Genomic DNA, 22,551 nt, shown 5'->3' with positions numbered 1-22,551 from the left:
GGGGAGAGAGGGGAGAGAGGGGAGAGAGGGGAGAGAGGGGAGAGAGGGGAGAGAGGGGAGAGAGGGGAGAGAGGGGAGAGAGGGGAGAGAGGGGAGAGAGGGGAGAGAGGGGAGAGAGGGGAGAGAGGGGAGAGAGGGGAGAGAGGGGAGAGAGGGGAGAGAGGGGAGAGAGGGGAGAGAGGGGAGAGAGGGGAGAGAGGGGAGAGAGGGGAGAGAGGGGAGAGAGGGGAGAGAGGGGAGAGAGGGGAGAGAGGGGAGAGAGGGGAGAGAGGGGAGAGAGGGGAGAGAGGGGAGAGAGGGGAGAGAGGGGAGAGAGGGGAGAGAGGGGAGAGAGGGGAGAGAGGGGAGAGAGGGGAGAGAGGGGAGAGAGGGGAGAGAGGGGAGAGAGGGGAGAGAGGGGAGAGAGGGGAGAGAGGGGAGAGAGGGGAGAGAGGGGAGAGAGGGGAGAGAGGGGAGAGAGGGGAGAGAGGGGAGAGAGGGGAGAGAGGGGAGAGAGGGGAGAGAGGGGAGAGAGGGGAGAGAGGGGAGAGAGGGGAGAGAGGGGAGAGAGGGGAGAGAGGGGAGAGAGGGGAGAGAGGGGAGAGGGGAGAGGGGAGAGGGGAGAGGGGAGAGGGGAGAGGGGAGAGAGGAGAGAGGAGAGAGGAGAGAGGAGAGAGGAGAGAGGAGAGAGGAGAGAGGAGAGGGAGAGGGAGAGGGAGAGGGAGAGGGGAGAGGGAGAGGGAGAGGGGAGAGGAGGAGAGAGGAGAGGAGAGAGAAGAGAGGAGAGGAGGAGAGAGGAGAGGAGAGAGGAGAGGAGAGAGGAGAGGAGAGAGGAGAGGAGAGGAGAGGAGAGAGAAGAGAAGGGAGAGGAGAGAGAAGAGCACATTCCTAATTAGGCTTATTCTGGCCCTCCTCAATCTTTTTAGAATGTTCTCCAGACAACTCTCATGGAGTAGTCAAATTTGAGACCAATGCTATGAACATTATCTTTCTAGGACACTATAAAATTTGCCCTTTATTGGGAAAAATCTTTATTCATGTTTTTGTTAACAAGCAGGAAAAAATTACTTAAAATACTCTTGACACCAGAGATCTGGGGGTGCCTGGGTGTCTCAGTTGGTTGAGCATCTGACTTTGGCTCAGGTCATGATCTCACCATTCAGGAGTTTGAGCCCTGCATCAGGCTCTGTGCTGACAGCTTGGAGCCTGGAGCTTGCTTCAGATTCTGTTTTTCCCTCTCTCCTGGTCCCTCCCCCAATCGCTCTCTTTCTCTCAAAAAATGAATAAACATTGAAAAAAAACAATAAAAACTAGAGATCTTTTGCTATGCTGTTCATGCAGTTCTGCATTTTCAATTCTAACTTATCCAAAGAAACAGAAGAAATAGTAGTGGTGAAGAAAAAGAAAATTCTAATTTGGAGTGTATCATTTAAATGGAGGTAGGTGAGAGGAATCAATTTGTTTTATTATGGTCATCATTAAATTACTGTAACAAAGTAACAGGGAAAGCCAGCCTGAGATGCAGAGAATAACTAATAATTAGTTACCAAAACAACTGATTCCAGAATGTATTATCAGGGTGATAACCAATGCCTCTTTTAACTAAAGTTTATAGTTTTCTTTAAAAAACTGTCAAAGCAGAAGATATTAACAAATCCAAGTTATTTCACACAAGATGGTTAATGTGGGTCTAGCCACAACTATGAAACTATTACATCATGCAAAAAATAAGTAGTACTGAAACATTTATTTTCATAAAAAATTTAAACGGCGCTAACTATAGCTCCTACTGAAACCTGACTCAATTTCAATCCTGTCACATAAGTGGATCTGTGATCTTTTGTTAGTTAGCCACTCTGGGCTTCAGTGTTCTCACCTGAAAAATAAGAAATACAGCACTGTCACTTATTCTTATCGTTATGATAGGTTAAAACGGGAAATGACCAAGCATGGTATGTTGTGTCATTAGTGCGTGACAAAATGTCAGTTCTTGCCTTCTCTCTCAAGAGAACTGTGAAAAACAAAATTCCAAAATTTTACTGGGCAACTAATTATTCAAAAGAGCAAAAGGAGACCCAGAAACATTAAAAAAAAAAAAAAAAGGCTTGCCAATGTTACACAGTATATGTGACAAAATTGGTAAAAAAGCCCAAGTTTCTTGTTCTAGTTCTCTGGTAGTCGTCTCCTACGGTTTCCTGGTTCTCTAAGGGTCCAGGGAAAGATTCTGACCAAATTAAGAAGTTAAGCCAATAGACTACTGAATTATAAATTCTTCTGAAATTATGTGTTCAGGTAGCATAACAAGATGTAAGTACCCAAAAAACTTGAATATGGTTTTACTGAAGTATAAGTCATTTCAAAGCAAAAGTAGTTTATGAGTCAATTCTAACATATAATACATTTAAGTCATTATATGAATTTAAGTTTTTATTTGTGTATTTCACTGTAGTGCTGTGACAACAAAATGACATCTGTGTACCAGAGCATACATACATCAACAGTAAGATGTAACTTCTCATTACACCACTGCTAGAATATTTAGCTTTTTGTAGGACACATAAGCATGTAAGATGGCCACACCAAATAATTTTCTGGTTTTTCTCCTTAGATAACCTTAATTTTTTATCAGTAATACTTTATCAACCTCACTGTTAAGAGAACTGTAAATTATGTGGGTGATGGGCAGGGGGAGGAATCATTCAACTGTGTTACACTGTAATAGTTTGCTAGAGTAATCTCACACACACCAATAAGGAACTGTCATCATAATTAAGGGCTAGTTACTGTTGTTAGTTGCACAATGATAAAGTTCTTTTGAAAATATTGGTTAGCCCACTTATATATGAAAAATGCCCTTTCCACTTATGCAGAAGAAAAAAATATTCAGAAAGTTATTTTTGGCCTTGCTATGTCAAAAAGTCAACTGTACAAAGATCTACGTGTCAAACCTAAAATTATAATTTTAAAAGTCTATTAAAAACAAAAATGTCATGCATTTTTATTATCAATTATGCAGAGGCTTTAAAACTGTTGCAAGACCATATAGTATATATTAGCTTTTATACTGCTAATGCACAACTAACAGCAAACTTGATTAGATTAACAGAAATCTGTCTTAATTACACCTTTATATATCACACTAGGGACAAATGCCACAAGATCTGCAGAAACATTCAGTTCTGAGCACTTAAATGGCAGGATAACTTTTTGTGTTGAAATCCGTCACATACAGAATAAAACAAAAAGAAAAAATTCTGCAGTTCCACGTTACAAAAAAACGTACTGCTGTAAAATATTAAGAAGGGCAAAGGATATCATCTATAACACAAAGTAACATCTAGTGTCAAAGAGCAAACAAAACTAAATAAAAATATCAAAATACACATAGCAACTGAAGCACAAATACTGCATTAAATACAGTAAAGATTTAATAAGACTAGTTAATAAAAGACACAAAAATAGGGGGAGCTAGGGCAACCAGTAAATAAAACCAAAATAATGGGGAAAAAATCTGAACCACTGTTTTTCCCCTAGTTGGAGCACAATTTTTTTTTTGGGTGTCTTTCCATTCAATATAATACCTAACACTGTACATTAAGATATTAATGTCACAGAAAAACTTGGTTCTTCCATGAAATTCTTTAAATTCTTGATAAACTTTTCAAAGTAGACATTATTATGAATGAAAAACAACCAACAAATGGGCACCTGTTGTTTTTAACACTGCAGATTTACAGAAACTTTTTAAAAGTTATCATAATCTTTTTTGTCTTTTTTCCCCTCAGCTTCAAATCCATCGACTCCATCGCTATCCCTTCTTCGTTTCCTGTTGTTGTGGATGTTAAAACGTTGGCTCATTTGGGGTAATGGATCCATGCCTAGAACTTTGTGTATCTGGCGGAATGCAAGGAGTCTCAATGCAAACTGCAACAAAAAGAGCCAAAATTCAGAGTTAATTTTAAAGACAAAAATATTCATTCTTAACTAGGTTTAGGTCTCCATGTAACAATATAAAAAAGCATATTTGGTGAAATAACTTCAATAATATTAGTTTCACAACTGAAATACTGTGAAATACTGTTCTTGTTTTATATGTTCAGACTTTTCTGTATACATGCTATTTTGCTTTTTAAAACCTAAATTAAAAAATAAATCTTAAAAAAAATTCAGTATTATGTTCATTTGAAAAAATCTTGAGGGGCACCTGGGTAGCTCAGTCAGGTGAGCACCTAACTTCAGCTTAGTTCATGACCTCAGGGTTTATGAGTTCAAACCCCATGTCAGGCTCTGGGCTGACACCTCGAGGCCTGGAACCTGCTTCAGATTCTGTGTCTCTCTCCCTCTCTGCCTCTCCCCTGATTGTGCCCTGTCTGTCTCTCTGTCTCTCAAAAATAAACAAACATTAAAAAAATTTTTTAAAGCCTTGAAACAATATACAGCAAAACACAGTGTCTCTCACTCATGCAGTAAATCCCTGTTTGGTTTATAGTCATGTATTTTCCCATTTTTTCTGTGGATGACCATGTGTATAGGCTGCACATATATACATATACACACTTCCTCAAGTTTACAAAAAGGCCATTTCTTTAACTTGTTACTTCATGAACTAAAAATAAAAATTTCATTACATGGTTATGTACGCACAGGCATACATATGTTAGGCATCAATGTCACAAGATTTCACAAAACATAATCTATTCCTCAAATTTCTGGGAATAAGCTAATTCAAGAAGATGTAATCATCTGATTATATGGCAAATTTTACTATACGGTTATAACCTTCAATGTAACTGTTTAGACTACTTCTTTAAAATGTTTACTTATTTTTGAGGTTGGGGAGGGAGAGAAGGAGGGAGACAGAGGATCTGAAGATGGCTCTGTGCTGACAGCAGAGAGTTTGATGCAGGGCTCAAACTCACAAACTATGAGATCATGACCTGAACTGAAGTCAGACACTTAACTGACGGTAAGCCACCCAGGCGTCTTTAGACTATTTTTTTTAATTTTACATTTATTTATTTATTTTTGAGAGAGACGGAGACAGAGAGAGAGAGAGAGAGAGAGAGAGAGAGAGAGAGAGAGAGAGAGAGAACGAACACACATGAATAGGGAAGGGGCAGAGAGAGAGGGAGACAGAGAATCTCAAGCAGATTCTGCGCTGTCAGTGCAGAACCTGATGACTTGGACCTTAAACTCACTACCGTGAGATCATGAGCTGAGCTGAAACCAAGAGTGGGAAGCTTAACTGACGGAGTCACCCAGGCACCCCAGACTATTTTTTTGAGATATAATTAACATATCCTAAGAATCACCCTTCTAAAATGTACAGTGTTTTTTAGTATACTTAACAAAGTTGTTCAACCATAACCACTGATTTCAGAACATTTTCACAAACTCCCCCCCCCCCCCCCCGCAAAACTATGACTCAATGGCAGTCATTCCTCAACCCCTTCACCCTTAGGTAGTGACAACCACTAATCCGCTTTTCTATGATTTGCAGACTGTGGACATTTCATATAAATGGACTCCTACATTATATAGCTTTGTGTCTGACTTCTTTCACTTAATAAGGTTTTTAAGGTTAATCCATGTTATAGCATGTATCAGTACTTCATTCCTTTAAATGACTAAATAATATTCCACTGTACAGAATATATACTGTATTTGTTTATTCATTTACCAGTTGATGGGCATTTGGGATGTCTCCACTTTTTAGCTATTATGCATAATGTTGCTACGAACATTCCTGTACAAGTTTTTGTGTGGACATGTTTTCAGTTGTCTTGGGAATATACCTCGGAGTCTGTTTTCCAAATGGCTGCTATTGAGAATATTTTTAATACCTGTTGATTTTCTTCAGCTGAGATACAGTTGTTGGTTATAGTCATCTGTGTGAGAATTTACTATTCTAAAACTTTCCCCAATTATACAATTTCAGTTCCTTAGAACTTTGTGCCACATTATATTGGCTTTTGAAATCCTAAAAGTCCCCAAATCATCTGTGTTCATAAGGACTTGATAAGGTATTCTATTTAGTTTGTAATTCTGGATTTTCACCAGTAGTGGGTGCTTCTCTATCTCCTTTAAGCTATAAGGCAACTTTCTGAAGCCAGAACTAGGAATATTTACCATAACAGAATACAAATTCTCTGAGAGAGACTTATGAAAGATAAACAGAGTAATTTTTTTCTGTATTAACAGAAAATATCCAAGATACCTGGTATACAATAATGAATATTAATACATTTCTACCATAGGGCGCCCAGGTGGCTCAGTCGATTAAGAGTCTGACTCTTGGTTTTGGCTCCAGTCATGGTTCTTGAGTTTGAGCCCTGCATCAGGCTCTGTGCTGTCAGTGTGGAGCCTGCTTGGATTGATTCTCTCTCTCCCTCAATCACTCTGTCCCTCCCCTGCTCACGTGCACAACTGTGCACGCTCTCTTTCAAAAAATAAACTTTAGGGGCGCCTGGGTGGCTCAGTCAGTTAAGTGTCGGACTCTTGGTTCTGGCTCAGGTCATGATCTCACGGTTCGTGAGTTCGAGCCCTGTGTCGGGCTCTGTGCCAACATCTCAGAGCCTGGAGCCTGCATCAGATTCTGTGTCTCCCTCTCTCTCTGCTCCTTCCCCACTCATGCTCTGTCTCTCTCTGTCTCTCAAAAATAAACAAACATTAAAAAAAAAAAAAGATATTAAACTGTGCCATCACTGTAAGACTCCCTTTCTTGTAACAATCCCTACCCCCATCCCAAACTCCTAGGAAACACTACTCTGTTCTCCATCTCTGTATTTATGTTACTTTATGAATGTTACAGAAATGGAATAATGCAATTAACTCCTTCACTATTAACAAGGACATCTGTCACTACCTCCTAAAGTCAGACCACTTTCTTCGAAGTCACGTTTAAACAAAAAAAGTGCCTTTCAAAAGTGAATTCTATTCGTTTTCGAATGCCCTGTTCCCAACCGTAAATTTCATTTCCCTTAGAATTTGTAAGTAATTCCTTCTTTAAGTACCAAGGAAGAAAGAAAGCCACTTAGGGTAACCATCTTCATCCCAAAAAAATTAAACCCAGAGAAATAAAAACAAAACTTGTCTAATACACACGAATTAGTAATCGTATAAAGTCTGTAAGATAATCATAAGGTTCTATTACTACCAATTACCCCTTAATATACTTTTGACACAATTTAATCTTAACATCTTTCAAATTCTAAATTACCCTTGCCAGAAGAGACCACAAATCAAGAACTTAAGCGCAACAACTTAATATCTTAGAGTGAAGTATTTCTGTTCATAGCTAGTTGCCTTTTCTCCCCTTAGTACAATTTTGGAATAAAAAAAAGGAAAGTTATAGGAGTTTTAGACTTTTTTTTTCCATTAGGTTCACACAGTTTTTCCTTTCCATAATTCTTCTAATAAAACTGTTAACTGATAATAGCTAACATTTATTATGATCCTTCCATATATCAGATACAGTTAATAGTTATACACATTAACTCATTTAATCCTCCCCCAAATCCTGCTTGAGACAGATACTGCTTTGGTCTTTGTTTTATAGATAAGATGGAAGAGCTTATATTCAAACCTAGAGAGTCTTGACTCCAGAGACTACATTTTTAATTAACTACATTAGACAGCCTTTCCAGTGGCAGGGGAGGCTAAATTATAGGAATAACTACCAAAAACCACACAGCACATCACTTCTTAAAACCAGAGGACATAAACAGTTCCTAAACTGATCATGATATATAACCTAATATTCAGATTTAATAAGACACTGAAAATACAGAGGTATTTTAGATTTATATAATATACTTACTTAGACATATAAATTATAGTTAAAATAATGCAGTTAAGATTATATTAGCGAAATCTAGTTTAAATTATATCTCCTCCAAGGGCTTACTAAAGAAGCACAAAAAAATACTATACATCCCAAAGAAGACATCCTATTGACTAACTGACACATGAAAAGATACTCAACATCACTCATCATCAGGGAAATACAAATCAAAGCCACAATAAGATAGCACCTCACACCTGTCAGAATGGCTAAAATTAACAACACAAGAAACAACAGGTGTTGGTGAGATGTGGAGAAAGGGGAACCCTCTTACACTGTTGGTGGGAATACAAACTTGTGCAGCCACTCGGAAAAACTATAGAGGTTCCCCAAAACTTAAAAATAGAACTACCTTATAACTCAGCAATTGTACTACTAAGTATTTACAGAAAGGATACAACAACCAAAAAACAATTCGAAGGGGTACAGGCACCCTGATGTTTACAGCATCATTATTAACCAAAAGCCAAACTATGGAGAAAGCTCAAATGTCCACTGACTGATAAATACCCACACATGCACATTATGTATATATAAACACTACACACACACACACACACACACACACACACACACACACACACACACACACAGAGAGAGAGAGCAATCAAAGAGAATGAAATCTTTGGGGACCCTGGGTGGCTCAGTCAGTTAAGCATCCGACACTTGTTTCAGCTCAGGTCATCTCACGGTTGCTGAGTTCGAACCTCAACTGGATGTGTGGAGCCTGCTTCGGATCCTGGCGCGTGCGCTCGCTCTCTCTCTCTCTCTCTCTCTGCCCCTCCCCTGCTCCTGTGTGTGAGCTTTCTCTCTCTCTCTCTCTCTCTCTCTCTCTCAAAAATAAACATTAAGGAAAAAGTTCTAAAGTATAAAAAAAAGAATGAAACCTTGCCATTTGCAACATGGATGGAGCTAGAGTCAGTCAGAGAAAGATAAATACCATATGATTTCATTTATATGTGGAATTTAAGAAACGAAGAAGACGAACATATGGGAGGAAAAAAAAAGAGAGAGGGAAACGAAACATAAAAAGACAAAGATAGACAACAAACTGAACGTTGATGGAGGAAGGTGGGTGGTAGATGGTGATGGGTACTAGGAAGGCACTTATGATGAGCACTGGGTGTCATATGTCAGTAATGAATCACTGAATTCTATTCCTGAAACCAATATTTTACTGTATGGTAACTAACTAGAATTTATCTGTGTGTGTTTATTTACTTATTTTTTAAATTTGAGAGAGAGAGAGAGAGAGAGAGAGAGCGAGCGAGCAGGGGACGGGGGCAGAGAGAGAGAGAGAGAGAGAGAGAGAGAGAGAGACTGACTCTTAAGCAGACTCTACACTCAGCATTAATACTGCCATGGGGCTCAATACCATGACTCTGGGATCATGACCTGAGCTGAAATGAAGAGCTGGGTACTAAAATGACTGAGCCACCCAGACGCCCCAACTAATTAGAATTTAAAAACTTGAAAAGAAAAAAAAATACTATACAATGATTTCTAAAGGACAATTACAAAAAAGATAAAACTTTGGGGCACCTGGGTGGCTCAGTCAGTTAAACATCGGACTCTGGTTTTGGCTCAGGTCATGATCTTATGGTTAGTTAGTTCAAGCTCCGCATAGGGCTCAGCACTAACAGTGCGAAGCCTACTTGGGATTTTCCCTCTCTGTCCCTCCTTCTCTCTCAAAAATAAAAATAAAATGAACATTAAAAACACACACACACACACACACACACACACACACACACACACACACACACACACACACACACACCACAAAAAACCTTAAGGGCAGTGACCCAACAAAACTTTGGGATTAGGAATACACTGGTACCTGTGCACTGGAAGTGATGTCTTCACGCTGTTGGTCAGTCATTGTTGCCAAGGTATCAAATGGATCCTTCTCACAAGGATCCAGAAGTCCAGGACTACCTACAATCACCATAGAGAAAAAAAGGCATTAGCATTATCCATTTGTAAAAGAAAGAGTTATTATTCAACTATCAAATGCACAAACATTAAAAATGAGCCAAAACTTACCTTTAAGAATAATCCCTGAAGAAATGCACTCAAAAACTCTTCTCAGTGCATCTCCAGGGCTCTGAGGACTAGAAGCACTACTGATCGCCTTCTCGACTAGTAACTCCATAGCCTAAAAATAAAAAAAATAAAAACTGTGTTTAATAACTTACAGACCAAAGGAATTACTCATTTTCAAACATCAGAATGAAAAATTACTTATTAAGTTGCTGTTAAAAGTTTTAAATACTGAAAACGTTACATAGAACAAATCACAAAAACAGAAAATTAAATATAAAAACAATCAAAATGAAATAAAACAAGTAATGAAAACAAAACTCATGAGGCAATATACAATTTACACTTTATCTATTTATTTTTTTTAATTTTTGAGACAGGGAGAGACAGAGCATGAACAGGGGAGGGTCAGAGAGAGGGAGACACTGAATCTGAAACAGGCTCCAGGCTCTGAGCTGTCAGCACAGAGCCCGACGCGGGGCTCGAACTCACGGACCGCGAGATCATGACCTGAGCCGAAGTCAGCCGCTTAACCGACTGAGCCACCCAGGTGCCCCTACACTTTAAAAAGATATTATAATTTATGCTTAATGAAGAAAAATGCAAAATAAATTAATAGAGTTTGGTTTGTTTTTAGTTTTAAGTATTGCTGGTCTTTCCTATTAAAATGACAGTCCTTAAAATTCTTTAGATATTTAGGGCTCACATGTTTGTTCCTTAATACCTACAGTTAGAGTAGATCAATATCTCAAGTAAAGAGGACTTGTTTTTTCTTTTAAAAACAATGTAGATTATCTAAATTTTCATTTAATGCACAACTGCACTTATATTATCCCTAAGGAAAATACAAATTATGCCTTCACTATAAATAAATTACATCTGAGAGACTCAAAATCTAAACCAATGAATAAAAGACAAAAGTAAAAGTATAGATTTAGAAAGAAACCACTTCAGAATATGGTTTGAATGGTCTATTAGAAAATTTGCTTTAATTTAGATTTTAAAACTTGAGATATAATTCACATAAGATCCATTCTTTTAAAGAGTATAATTCAGTGGTTTTCAGTATACTTACAAAGTTGTTCAACCATAATCACTGTCTAATTCCAGAATACTGCATCACCTCCACCCAACCCCCGCAAAAAACCTCCATATCCACCAGCTATCATTATCCATTTCCCTTTCCTCCAACCCCTGGCAACCAGTAAACCACTTTTTATTTCTACAGATTTGTCTTTCTGGACATTTCACACAAATGGAACAAATATAAAATATGGCCTTTTGCATTTTGTGATAGTTTTTACTGAAATTTAAAAAAGTATGACCACCAATACAATATTCAAAGAAACTAAACAGATTAAAACTACAATAAAATCCTTAAAATGATAATGAAGCTGGGGCACCTGGGTGGCTCAGTTGGTTGAACATCTGGCTCTTGATTTTGGCTCAGGGCATGATCTCAAGCTTCCTGAGATCAAGCGTGCGCTGGACTCTGTGCTGACAGCATGGAGCCTGCTTGAGATTCTCTCTCTCCACCCCTCTCCCACTTGCTGTCTCTCAAAACAAATAAACATTAAAAAAATGATAATGAATGAATTACTGGAACCTCATCAAAACAAAAAGCTTCTGCACAGCGAAGGAGACAATCAGCAAAACTAAAAGGCAACTGATGGAATGGGAGAAGATATTTGCAAACGACATAGCAGATAAAGGGTTAGTATCCAAAATCTATAAAGAACTTATCAAACTCAACACCCAAAAAACAAATAATCCAGTGAAGAAATGGGCAAAAGACATGAATAGACACTTCTCCAAAGAAGACATCTGGATGGCCAACTGACGCATGAAAAAATGCTCAACATCACTCACCATCAGGGAAATACAAATCAAAACCACAATGAGATACCACCTCACACCTGTCAGAATGGCTAACATTAACAACTCAGGCAACAACTGATGTTGGCTAGGATGCAGAGAAAGAGGATCTCTTTTGCATTGTTGGTAGCAATGCAAGCTGGTGCAGCCACTCTGGAAAACAGTATGGAGGTTCCTCAAAAAACTAAAAACAGAACTACCCTATGACCCAGCAACTGCACTACCAGGTATGTATCCAAGGGATACAGGTGTGCTGTTTCAAAGGGACACGTGCACCCCAATGTTTACAGCAGCACTATCAACAATAGCCAAAGTATGGAAAGAGCCCAACTGTCCATCGATGGATGAATGGATAAAGAAGACGTGGTATATATATATATACAATGAAGTATTACTCGGCAATCAAAAAGAATAAAGTCTTGCCATTTGCAACTACATAGATGGAACTAGAGGGTATTATGCTAAGCAAAATTTGTCAGTCAGAGAAGGACAAATATCATATGACTTCACTCATATGAGGACTTTAAGATACAAAACATATGAACATAAGGGAAGGGAAGCAAAAATAATATAAAAACAGGGAGGGGAACATAACAGAAGAGACTCTTAAATATGGAGAACATACAGAGGGTTGCTGGAGGGGTTGTGGGAGGGGGGATGGGCAAAATGGGCAAGGGGCACTAAGGAATCTACTCCTGAAATCACTGTTGCACTATATGCTAACTAATTTGGATGTAAATTAAAAAAAAATTAATAAAAAAAAGAAAAAAATCAAAACAAAACAAAAATAATGAAGCTGAAAATACCTTAGTCAGAATCTATTTTTGTGTACCTAAAATGCTTATGAAGTTATATAATCTGAGATTTACCATATCAACCTATTCACCCTAAGACCATTAGTCAGATTGTTTTTTTTTTTTATAATGTTTTTATTTATTTTTGAGAGAGACAGAGTGCAAAGAGGGGAAGGGCAAAGAGAGAGAGAGAGGGAGACACAGAATGTGAAGCAGGCTCCAGGATCTGAGCTATCAGCACAGAGCCCAAGAACTCGTGAACAGTGAGATCAGGACCTGAGCAGAGTCGGAGGCTTAACTGAGCCACCCAGGCGCTGCATTAGTCAGATTTTTTAAAAAAATTTTAAAAATGTTTTAATTTTATTTTTGAGAGACAGAGACACAGTGAGAGCAGGGGAGGGGCAGAGAGAGATGGAGACAGAATCTGAAGCAGGTTCCAGCCTCTGAGCTGTCAGCGCAGAGCCCGACGTGGGGCTTGAACTCAGACTGCAAGATCATGACCTGAGCTGAAGTCAGATGCCCAACCAACTGAGCTACCCAGGTGCCCCTGCATTAGTCAGATCTTTAAATAGCAATAACTAAAAAGTCTGGACATGTGGAGAAGTAGCCTCAAACAAATTAGGAATAAATTATAAGAGAGTTGGAAATTTAAAGAGACAGTACACAATTAACAGGTACAAAAATAATAGCCAGCAGCATGAGACACTGATTAACAGAAATGAAAATAATGAATGGTCATATGATAAATGCAAATCACAATGAAAAAAATTAAGATGGTTCAGTTTACTCAGAAGAATGCAGGAAGATGTTCAAGCATTTTGTTTAAAGATTGTCATTTAGAAATTTTTAGAATTTTAGGGGTGGCTGGGTGGCATGGCTCAGTCAGTTAAGAGCCTGACTTCAGCTCACGTCATGATCTCACGGTTTGGGAGTTCAAGCCCCACATTGGGCTCTGAGCTGAGAGCAAGGAGCCTGCTTGGGATTCTTTCTCTCCCTCTCTCTGTCCCTCCCCCACTTGCTCTCTATTCTCTCTCAAAATAAATAAAAATAAACCTAAAAAATTTTTGAGAATTCTAAGGAATCAGCTTCAGTTACTCAGACAACTCTATGAATGTGTAATAAATGGCTCTCCTTTTTTAGACAAATCAAGTACTATTTTAAGATGTTCAACAGACTGTGAAATCATTGAGAAGATCAATGTCATTTATTTTGAACTCCTGTGCCTAGCATAAGTAGCCAACATGTAGAAATTACTCAATAAATGTTTAGGAAACAAAATGCTTTTGAAAATAATGTGAGAACAGTCCTGGTCATAAGAGAAATTAAAGGTGGTAATTATCAAAATTCCTGATGCTGTGCTCAAAATACAACACTGAGTTACAAAATATGCAGCTTTCACAAATATAGGTGACCCTTGAATAACATGTGTTTGACTGGTGTGGGTTCACCAATACATGGATTTTGTAAAAATAAATATTTTAGACGGGTACCAGGCTGGCTCAGGCAGTAAAGCATGCTCTTGATCTCAGGGTTGTGAGTTTGAGTCCTACATTAAGTGTGGAGATCACTTAAAAATAAAAATCTTTAATAAATAAGTAGGACAATATTTTGGACATTTGTGTTAATTTGAAAAGACAGATGAGGGGCACCTCAGTGGCTCGGTCAGTTGAGCATCTGACTCTTGTTATCGGCTTGGGTCATGATCTCATGGTCATGGGATTGAGCCCTGTGTTGGGTTCCATGCTGGGTGGGGAGCCTGCCTGGGATTCTCTGCCCCTTCCCCGCTCGCTCTCTCAAAATAAATAACATCAACATTAATGACAACAACAAGATGAATGTAGCCTTGATATATCAAAAGAATTTAAGAAAAGTTAGGCATTACTATAAGAACAAAGAATGTAATATATACAACATACAAAATGTGTTAATGGACTGTGTTATTTGTGAAGCTTCCTATGAAGAGCAGGCTATTAGTAGTTAAGTTTTTGGGCAGTCAAAAGTTGTACACGAATTTTTAACTGTGTGGGGATTGGTGCCCCTAACCCCTACATTGTTCAAGGGTCAACTGTACCTCACACTTTTAATAAGTACTTTTAGAAAATGTTAAGAGAAAAAAAGTATTAAATAATCAGCTGTAGTCTTGGTATGTCAAGACACAGGGTGTGTTTCAAGTAATTCAAAGTTTTATCAAAATCTACTTATTAACCTTGAAAAGTGAGGATTTATGATTTATACTTGCAAATAAAGGTATAGACTAATTAAAAACCAAGAAGGAAATAAATTACTTGTGGAAAACCAAAGTCAATATATAAATACCCACAATAAAACTAGGTCAACGATCTGCCTTCTGACATCATTTGATATGAAGCAAGCAATTTAAAAATATTAATTTTCGGGGCGCCTGGGTGGCTCAGTCGGTTAAGCGGCCGACTTCGGTTCAGGTCATGATCTCGTGGTCTGTGAGTTCGAGCCCCGCGTCAGGCTCTGTGCTGACAGCTCAGAGCCTGGAGCCTGTTTCAGATTCTGTGTCTCCCTCTCGCTGACCCTCCCCTGTTCATGCTGTCTCTGTCTCAAAAATAAAATAAAAACGTTAAAAAAATAAAAAAAATAAAAAATAAAAAATATTAATTTTCTTCAGAACATGGTTATTTTCTAAGCAAATGTCTATAGTTGGGAAAGCAACAAAAATAGTATGCACGTGGTTTATAAACTCTGAGATGTATGCATTTGAAAGTAAAAAGTAAACATTAAAGATGAACAGAATCAAGAGAAATAATATTTAGATTATAATGAATCTTGGTAGCTGAAGCTATGGAGAGAGAAAAGCTCTCCATATTAAATGATTTGAGATCTACAATTTTAATATTTGCTTTAAAAGCCACTTGTGGGGGGAGGGGCTCCTGGGCAGCTTAGTCAGTTAAGTGTCTGACTCTTGGTTTCAAGTCAGGCCATGATCTCATGACTCATGAGTTCAAGCCCCGCATCAGGCTCTGTGCTGATATCGCAAAGCCTACATGGGATTCCCTCTCTCTGCCTCTCCCCTGCTTGCTTGTTCACTCCCTCTCTCAAAATAAATAAACAAACTTTTACACACATACACTCATGGGTTCCTTTCTGGCATTCAAGATGTTGAAGTGAGGATGTGGTGGGTCCTTCAGTGTGAAATTCTGGATTTCCCTAGGTCTTCTAGTAGGAGCCATGATCAACTGTGCTGACAACACAGGAACCAAAAAACCGTGTATCATCTCTGTGAAGGAGATCAAGCAACGACTGAACAGACTTTTCACTGCTGTTGTGGGTGACATGGTGATGGCCACAGTGAAGAAAGGCAAACCAGAGTTCAGAAAGAAGGTACAACCAGCACTGGTAATTTGTCAAGGAAGGTCATACCAGAGAAAAGATGGTGTGTTTTTCTATTTTGAAGATAACAGAAGGGTCACAGTAAACAATAAAGGTGAAATGATAGGTTCTGCTATCACAGGAGGAGCTGCCAAAGAGTGTGCAGACTTGTGGCCCAGGATTTCATCCAATGCTGGCAGTATTGCATGTTTCTTTGGTGTATTGTTTAAAAAAAAAAAAATTATTTGCCCCGTAACCCAAACCACTTATGAAGCCTATTTTTCCTTCTCATCTCTAGTTGTACTAATTAGGCTTACAATGTGGCAAGCACCATGCTAAGCACTTTATTTTTTATGCTAAGCACTTTATTTTTATTTTTCTAAATGTTTATTTAAAAATAATTTTTTTAAGTTTGTTTATTTTTGAGAGGGTGAGACAGAGCACAAGCGGGGGAGGGGCAGAGAGAGAAGGAGACACAGAATCTGAAGCAGGCTCCAGGCTCCGGTCAAGTGTTCAGCACAGAGCCCCACATGGGGCTTGAACCCACAAACTGTGAAATCATGACCTGAGACGAAGTCGGTCACTTAACCAACTGAGCCACCATACGCCCATATTTATTTTTGTGAGAGAGAGCGAGAGCGAGAGAGAGAGAGCGCGTGCACCCAAGTAGGGGAGGGGCAGAGGGAGAGGGAGACACAGAATGTGAAGCAGGCTCTAGGCTCTGAGCTGTTAGCACACAGCCAGATGCGGAACTTGAACCTACCAAAGGTGAGATCATGACCGGAGCCGAAGTTGGATGCTTAACCGACTGAACCACACAGGTGTCCCACGTGCTAATAAGCACTTTAAATGCATAATTTAATTTAATCCTCATAACTAGATGCTACTATACCTGAATTTTAAAGACTGGGGGGGAAATCTTAAAGACGTTAAATAACTTGTCCAAGGTTATGCAGCTAAAACTGTAAAAATTAGGTTGAGATTTGAACCCAGGTCTGATTTAAAATGTTTTTGTTTTTAAAAACCACAACTATATTGCAATGTATATCCTTTATCAATGGGTGATCCAGACCAGTTAACTAGTTTCCTTGGATATTAGTTTCTTTCCTTTTTAAAGATTTAATTAATTAAGCAGGCTTCATACCTAGTGTGGAGCCCAATATGGGGCTTGAACTCAGAACCTTGGGATCAAGACTTGAGATCAATAGTCAGATACCCAACCAACTGAGCCACCTAGGCCTCCCTAAAAGATTTTACGTAGTCTCTACACCCAATGTGGGGTCCAAACTCACAACCACAACTCTAAGTCACACATTCCACTGACTGAGCCAGCCAAGTGTTCCACTGACTTAAAAAAACATCTTCTGAGACTGTGAGAACACAGATACTTTCATTTGGTGGCAAAGTAAACGGGTAAACCCTTTTTTAGCATACAACTGACAAGCTCAAAGATTTACAATAGGGCTATTATATTTAATGTAAGCACAATCTAACACTAGGAAGTCTGGTTATATAACAGAAATAATAGTAGTTATCCTCTTTATTAAAACTAATGCTTACTGAGTGCTTATTATAAACTAAGCACTATTCTAAGCTCTTATGTACATTAACCAATGTAAATTCCCACAATCACCTTTTAGGGGCAGATAGGACTATTATTCCCATTTGACAGATGAAGATGTTAGTAATAATAAAATAGGACTTTATGAATATCATTTACAACAAGCAACTGTATACACAAAATCCATTTCTATATTCTAGTTGACACAGGTTAATATTGATACATGCATGACAGACTTTCATTCCCATGTCCATTTGCAGGATATTGTATTTTTGTATTACATTTATGCAGTAACACCTCATTTCAGACTCAACAATTCTTGGTAAAAATTGTCATGTCTTGTGAGAATAATTTTTTTACAGCTTTTGGTGATTAGGGGGTACATGTGTAGATGGTTTGAGTAGATGGTTTTTGTTGGGGGGTAGTAGCTAAGTGCTACATTATTATTTTTAAACTAAGGTGAATGAGACAATACCCTTCAAGTGTAATTTGCTGATTCTTTTACAAGCTAAGACAATGTTATTTCTTCGCCCTGAATGTCAGTGTCCTATCATTTAAAAACTCTTCACTGGTTCTAAAAGTTACAGGCAGGGGGCACCTGGCTGGCTCAGCCAGTAGAGGATTTGACTCTTGATTTTAGGATGGCGAGTTTGATCAAACCCCATGTCGGGTGTAAAGATTACTTAAAAAGAAAAAAGTGATAGGAACTCTCTTACTATAAGCCACCACCACTAAAATCTAAATTACTTATATTCTTGGGAAAAAACACAACAAAATATGTAGAAAGAAATAATCACATATTTCAACTGCTATTTGAGCACAAAGCAGAAGAATTACGGCAGTTCCCTCAGCCTCTTTGAGAACTGTCCTTTAACATTTGGCAGATCATTCTTTTAAAAAGTGAGGTAGGGGCACCTGGGTAGCTCAGTCGGTTAAGCATCAGACTTTGCCTTGGGTCATGATCTCATGGTTTGTGAGTTTGAGCCCCTCATCAGGCTCTGTGCTGACAGCTCAGAGCCTGGAACCCGCTTCATATTCTGTGTCTCCCTCTCTCTGCCTCACCCCCGTTTGTGTGCTCTGTTTCTCAAAAATGAATAAACGTTTAAAAAAAGAATTTTTTTTTTAAATAAAAAAAAGAAGTGAGGTAAAATTCAGGACGCCTGGGTGGTTCTGTCAGTTAAGCATCTAACTCTTGATCTTGGTTCCAGTCAATCTCATGGTTCATGAGTTTGAGCCTCGTGTTAGGCTCTGTGCCAACAGCACAGGGCCTGCTTGGGATTCTCTCTCTCCCTCTCTGCCCCTCACCCACTTGCTCTCAAAAATAAATACATACAAGTTTTTAAAAAGTAAGGTAAAAGTCACATAATATAAAATCAAGTACTTTAAAGTGAATAATTCACTATGTTGTGCAACTAACACCTCTAATTCAAAACATTGCCATAATTTCAGAGTAAAACTTCTTATCCATTAAGTAGTTTCTCCCATTTCCTCTTTCCCCCCATGTCTCTGGAAGCCCATCAATGTGCATTCTGTCTGTATGTATTTGTTTATTCTGGATATTTCACACAAATGTAATCACATAATGTGACCTTTTGTGTCTAAGGCTTCCTTCACTTAACACAGTATTTTGGAGGTTCATCTATGTTGTGACAGGTTATTCTTTTTATAAAATATTCCTTAACTTCATATATACTGTTCATAAATATAATATATAATAAACATTAAAAAAATAATCATATGTCCTTTGTAAATTATACCATAGTATACCATTATAGAGGTATACCATTCTAAAAGAGGTTGAGATACCACATAGCAACACTGATGCCAGGCCAACCTGACAACAGCTGTCTTTTCTTTACTTCATCACCATGGGTTTAGGACAAAAGAACTACTCTGAAGGCAAAGTACCATTTCAGTACTCACTGTAGTGGTAAATGAAAGCCTAAAAGCAGGCACTGTTACTTAAAGATTTACTCAAATAATCTGAATGCTAAATAAAACTAAAGATAATAAAGTTCATAAAAAATTTCAAATTTCTTTTATGAAATCAAGAAAAGTTACTCTTTGCTTAAGGTGACAGCACAAACCCAAACTTCACCATCTCTGGCCCAAAACATGATTAAGAAATATGTTACAACACATACCACCCAAGCAAAAATGTAACAGCTTCAACCAAAAACAGAGGAAAAGGTCAGTGAAAGAACTTTCCAAGAAATTGCAGGCCTTGGGCAACTCTCCATGTAGCTCCCAACTTGGTTCTCTAGACAGAAGATGGGGGTGGGGGTGGCAGTTGAGTGAGAAAACTCCAAAAAATTTTAGCAATAACTCTCCAACCAGAGAGGTTGGAAAGATATAACAAGTCATATTGAAGGTAATTCCAGAAGAAATTTTCCTAAATGTAAAAACCCCTTTTCCTTCTACCTCCCCTTCCATCTTAACAGAGAAAGGAAAAGAGTAGAATTCACCATCCTGAAGACTCTTGCAGAAAGGAGGAAGGAAAGAACAAGAAGAATCCTAATTATCCACATCTAATTATCTCTAAATAGACATTTGGCTAACATGTAGATAAAAAAGAAAAAAAAAGATCTTTCAAAGGAGTAAGGGTAGGAAAAATGTATTACCAAGGATGGCTGTAAACTCTCAAGTGTCCCAAAGTGGCATCACATACCCAAATACTCTGTTGGTTCAGGGAAATGGAAGTAGTTTCTACAAGGAGAAGGTAGTAAATAGGCTTGGAGCGGGGGTGGGGATAGGGGTGGGGAAGAGAGCAGATTCTGCATAGGCAAAAAAGCTCTAGGTGTCCACCCTGGGTTTGAACACTAAAGCCTGAAATGTGTCAATGGAATCTACCTCACACAATAGCACAGCACATTCAACCAAGATATAATAGAGAGCACAGCCTATGTCTGGAATAAGGCTGGATACAGCAAATCCATATACCTTTCCAATAAACAATCCTCAAAGCAGAGCTCACAGGAGAAGAAAAAGAAACAGATTTTAAAAGGCAAAGACAGATTCAAAGACAATTCTTGTTTGGATGTCTCAGCACAAAAATAATTTTGTAACCGAACTGACAACTAAGGAGAAGAAAAAACAAAAACAAACTAGACATGACATCTCTGTATTTGGGTGGAATGTACCATGAAAAACAGAGATGAAAAATCTATTCTCAGAACTGAGTGATGTTGATGTGTCGATACAGGTTCACTGCTTGTAACTAATGTACCCCTCTGGTGAGGAATATTGACAGGGAGGGAGTGAACATGTGAGAGCAGAAGATCCAAAAACTACTCTAAAAAATTAATGTCTATTAAAAAAAAAAAATTTAAAAACCTGCTGTGGAAGCGCTTGGTTGGCTCAGTCAGTTCAGCGTCCGATCTCACACTATGTGGGTTTGAGGCCTGCATCAACTCTGTGCTGACAGTGTGGGGCCTGCTTGGGATTCTCTGTCTCCTTTTCTCTCTCTGCCCTGCCTGCTCTTTCTCTCAAAAATAAATAAACTTAACAACAACAACAAAAAACCTGTTCTGAAAGAATCTCTCTGCTAACATTCTGAGTTGTAAGAGAGAACCTCATCAGCAAAAAGCCAATAAAATTAAGAACTCAAAGTTGAGATGAAAAGCAAGATTAGAGCTAATAAAGCACACTGAAACATAAAATAACATTATTACAGAATAAATGAATTATAAATAGTAAAGAAAAATACAACATAACTAAAAACCAAGGTACTGCCAAAGAGATAATCATAGGGATACAAGAGGAAAGAGAACAAGACTTAAGATAATTACGAAGATAAAAGATATGCAAGACAAAGGCAATCCAACGTAAGGAAACCTGGTTTCCCTAAAATAGAGAATCCTATTAATCAGAGGGGAGCCTGGATGGCTCAGTTAGTTAAGTGTCTGACTCATCATTTCAGCTCAGGTCACAATCTCAGGGTTCGAGAGTTTGAGTCCTGGTCAGGCTCTGTGCTGACAGCAAGGAGCCTGCTTCTCTTCCTGGCCTGCTCCCTCTTAAAAGAAATAAACTTTAAAAAAAATTAAAAAAAAAAAATTAGACATAATGGAAGATTATTTCTCCCCTAACTGAAAGAAAAACCAAATCTCCAGGACAAAAGGACATAAAGATTAAAAAAAAAAAAAAAATGCTGATATTAAACAATAGATTCCAAGACATAATTTGGTTAAGGTAATGATATGGAAGAATAAAGAAACAATTCTTTCAATAGCCTGTAAAAAAAACATCAGGGCAAAAAAATTAGGCTGAATTTAGATTTACCAATACACAATGCTGGAAAACAGTGGAGCAAAACTAAAAATGGAGAGAGGAAAAACTGTGACCTAACAATGAATTTCTCATTAAAGTAATGGCGATTGGCAGAGATTCTCAAATGTGAGAAATTTTTAAAAACTTACACATCTTTTGATAAAAACTATTTGATGATAAAATGCAGTCAATCAGGAAATGAAAAGGCAAAGCCCCAGTAAAAAGACCTAGTGGTTGGCATTGAACCATTAAAATATAGAACATTAAACAATCATACAGAATATGGCTACAGAAGGTAAATGTAGTTATTTTTACACTTTTAAAATTTAAAACGCGTAACTGTGTAAATTGACCTGTTTTCTAAATGGAATCAGTATATATTAAGATAAGTTAATCAAGAAACAGGTGTAAATACATTAAAGAAATAAATGGAATGAACAAAAGAAATAACAAACCCAAGAAGGAAGGGGTAAGGGGAGGATGTATAAGTGATCATTTTCTCAGCTTTTATAGGTGAGAGGTTGGCAGATATTATCTAAAACTGTTAAAAGAGATAGATGAATAAGAATAGTATATAAAATAGAAGGGCAACAATAGTCAAAAAGAAAAAAATCCACACATAAAAAGGACAAGAAAAGAATAAGAATTATGGTAAAGCACAGAAGAAAACAAAGGAAACACGAAATACACTCCTACTAGACAAATGCTGACGAAAAGAAAACTAGAGTTTCAATATTAATCAATGAACAAGGCTTATTAACTCTCGGCAGAAAATGTTAAAACGGGGGGCCCTTTATAATGGGAAAGGGTTCATATTCACAATGACAAAACTATATTAAGTGTTTATGTCC

General features: G+C 38.0%; 1 protein-coding gene and 1 pseudogene across 4 annotated transcripts in view; one reads left to right on the top strand and one right to left on the bottom strand.

The window, feature by feature from the left end:
* Positions 1 to 2,393: 2,393 nt before the first annotated feature.
* The window catches only part of ZFR (zinc finger RNA binding protein), an 84,612-nt gene continuing 64,454 nt past the window's right edge, over positions 2,394 to 22,551 (bottom strand). For all 4 annotated transcript variants that reach the window (XM_045038360.1, XM_023239182.2, XM_023239191.2 and 1 more), the window contains 3 exons: positions 9,869 to 9,980; positions 9,663 to 9,760; positions 2,394 to 3,903 (listed from right to left, as the gene is read on the bottom strand). In XM_045038360.1, coding sequence (XP_044894295.1) covers positions 3,724 to 3,903; positions 9,663 to 9,760; positions 9,869 to 9,980 — 390 coding nt within the window. In that variant the 3' untranslated portion in view covers positions 2,394 to 3,723. The remainder of the gene's footprint in view (positions 3,904 to 9,662; positions 9,761 to 9,868; positions 9,981 to 22,551) is intronic.
* Positions 15,661 to 16,180, top strand: LOC102901189 (annotated as a pseudogene).

This window comes from Felis catus, chromosome A1 (genome assembly GCF_018350175.1).
Source record: "Felis catus isolate Fca126 chromosome A1, F.catus_Fca126_mat1.0, whole genome shotgun sequence".
In the NCBI taxonomy this organism is placed as follows: domain Eukaryota; kingdom Metazoa; phylum Chordata; class Mammalia; order Carnivora; family Felidae; genus Felis; species Felis catus.
Note: the sequence above shows the minus strand (reverse complement) of the source record. Positions and strands in the feature narration are given on the sequence as shown.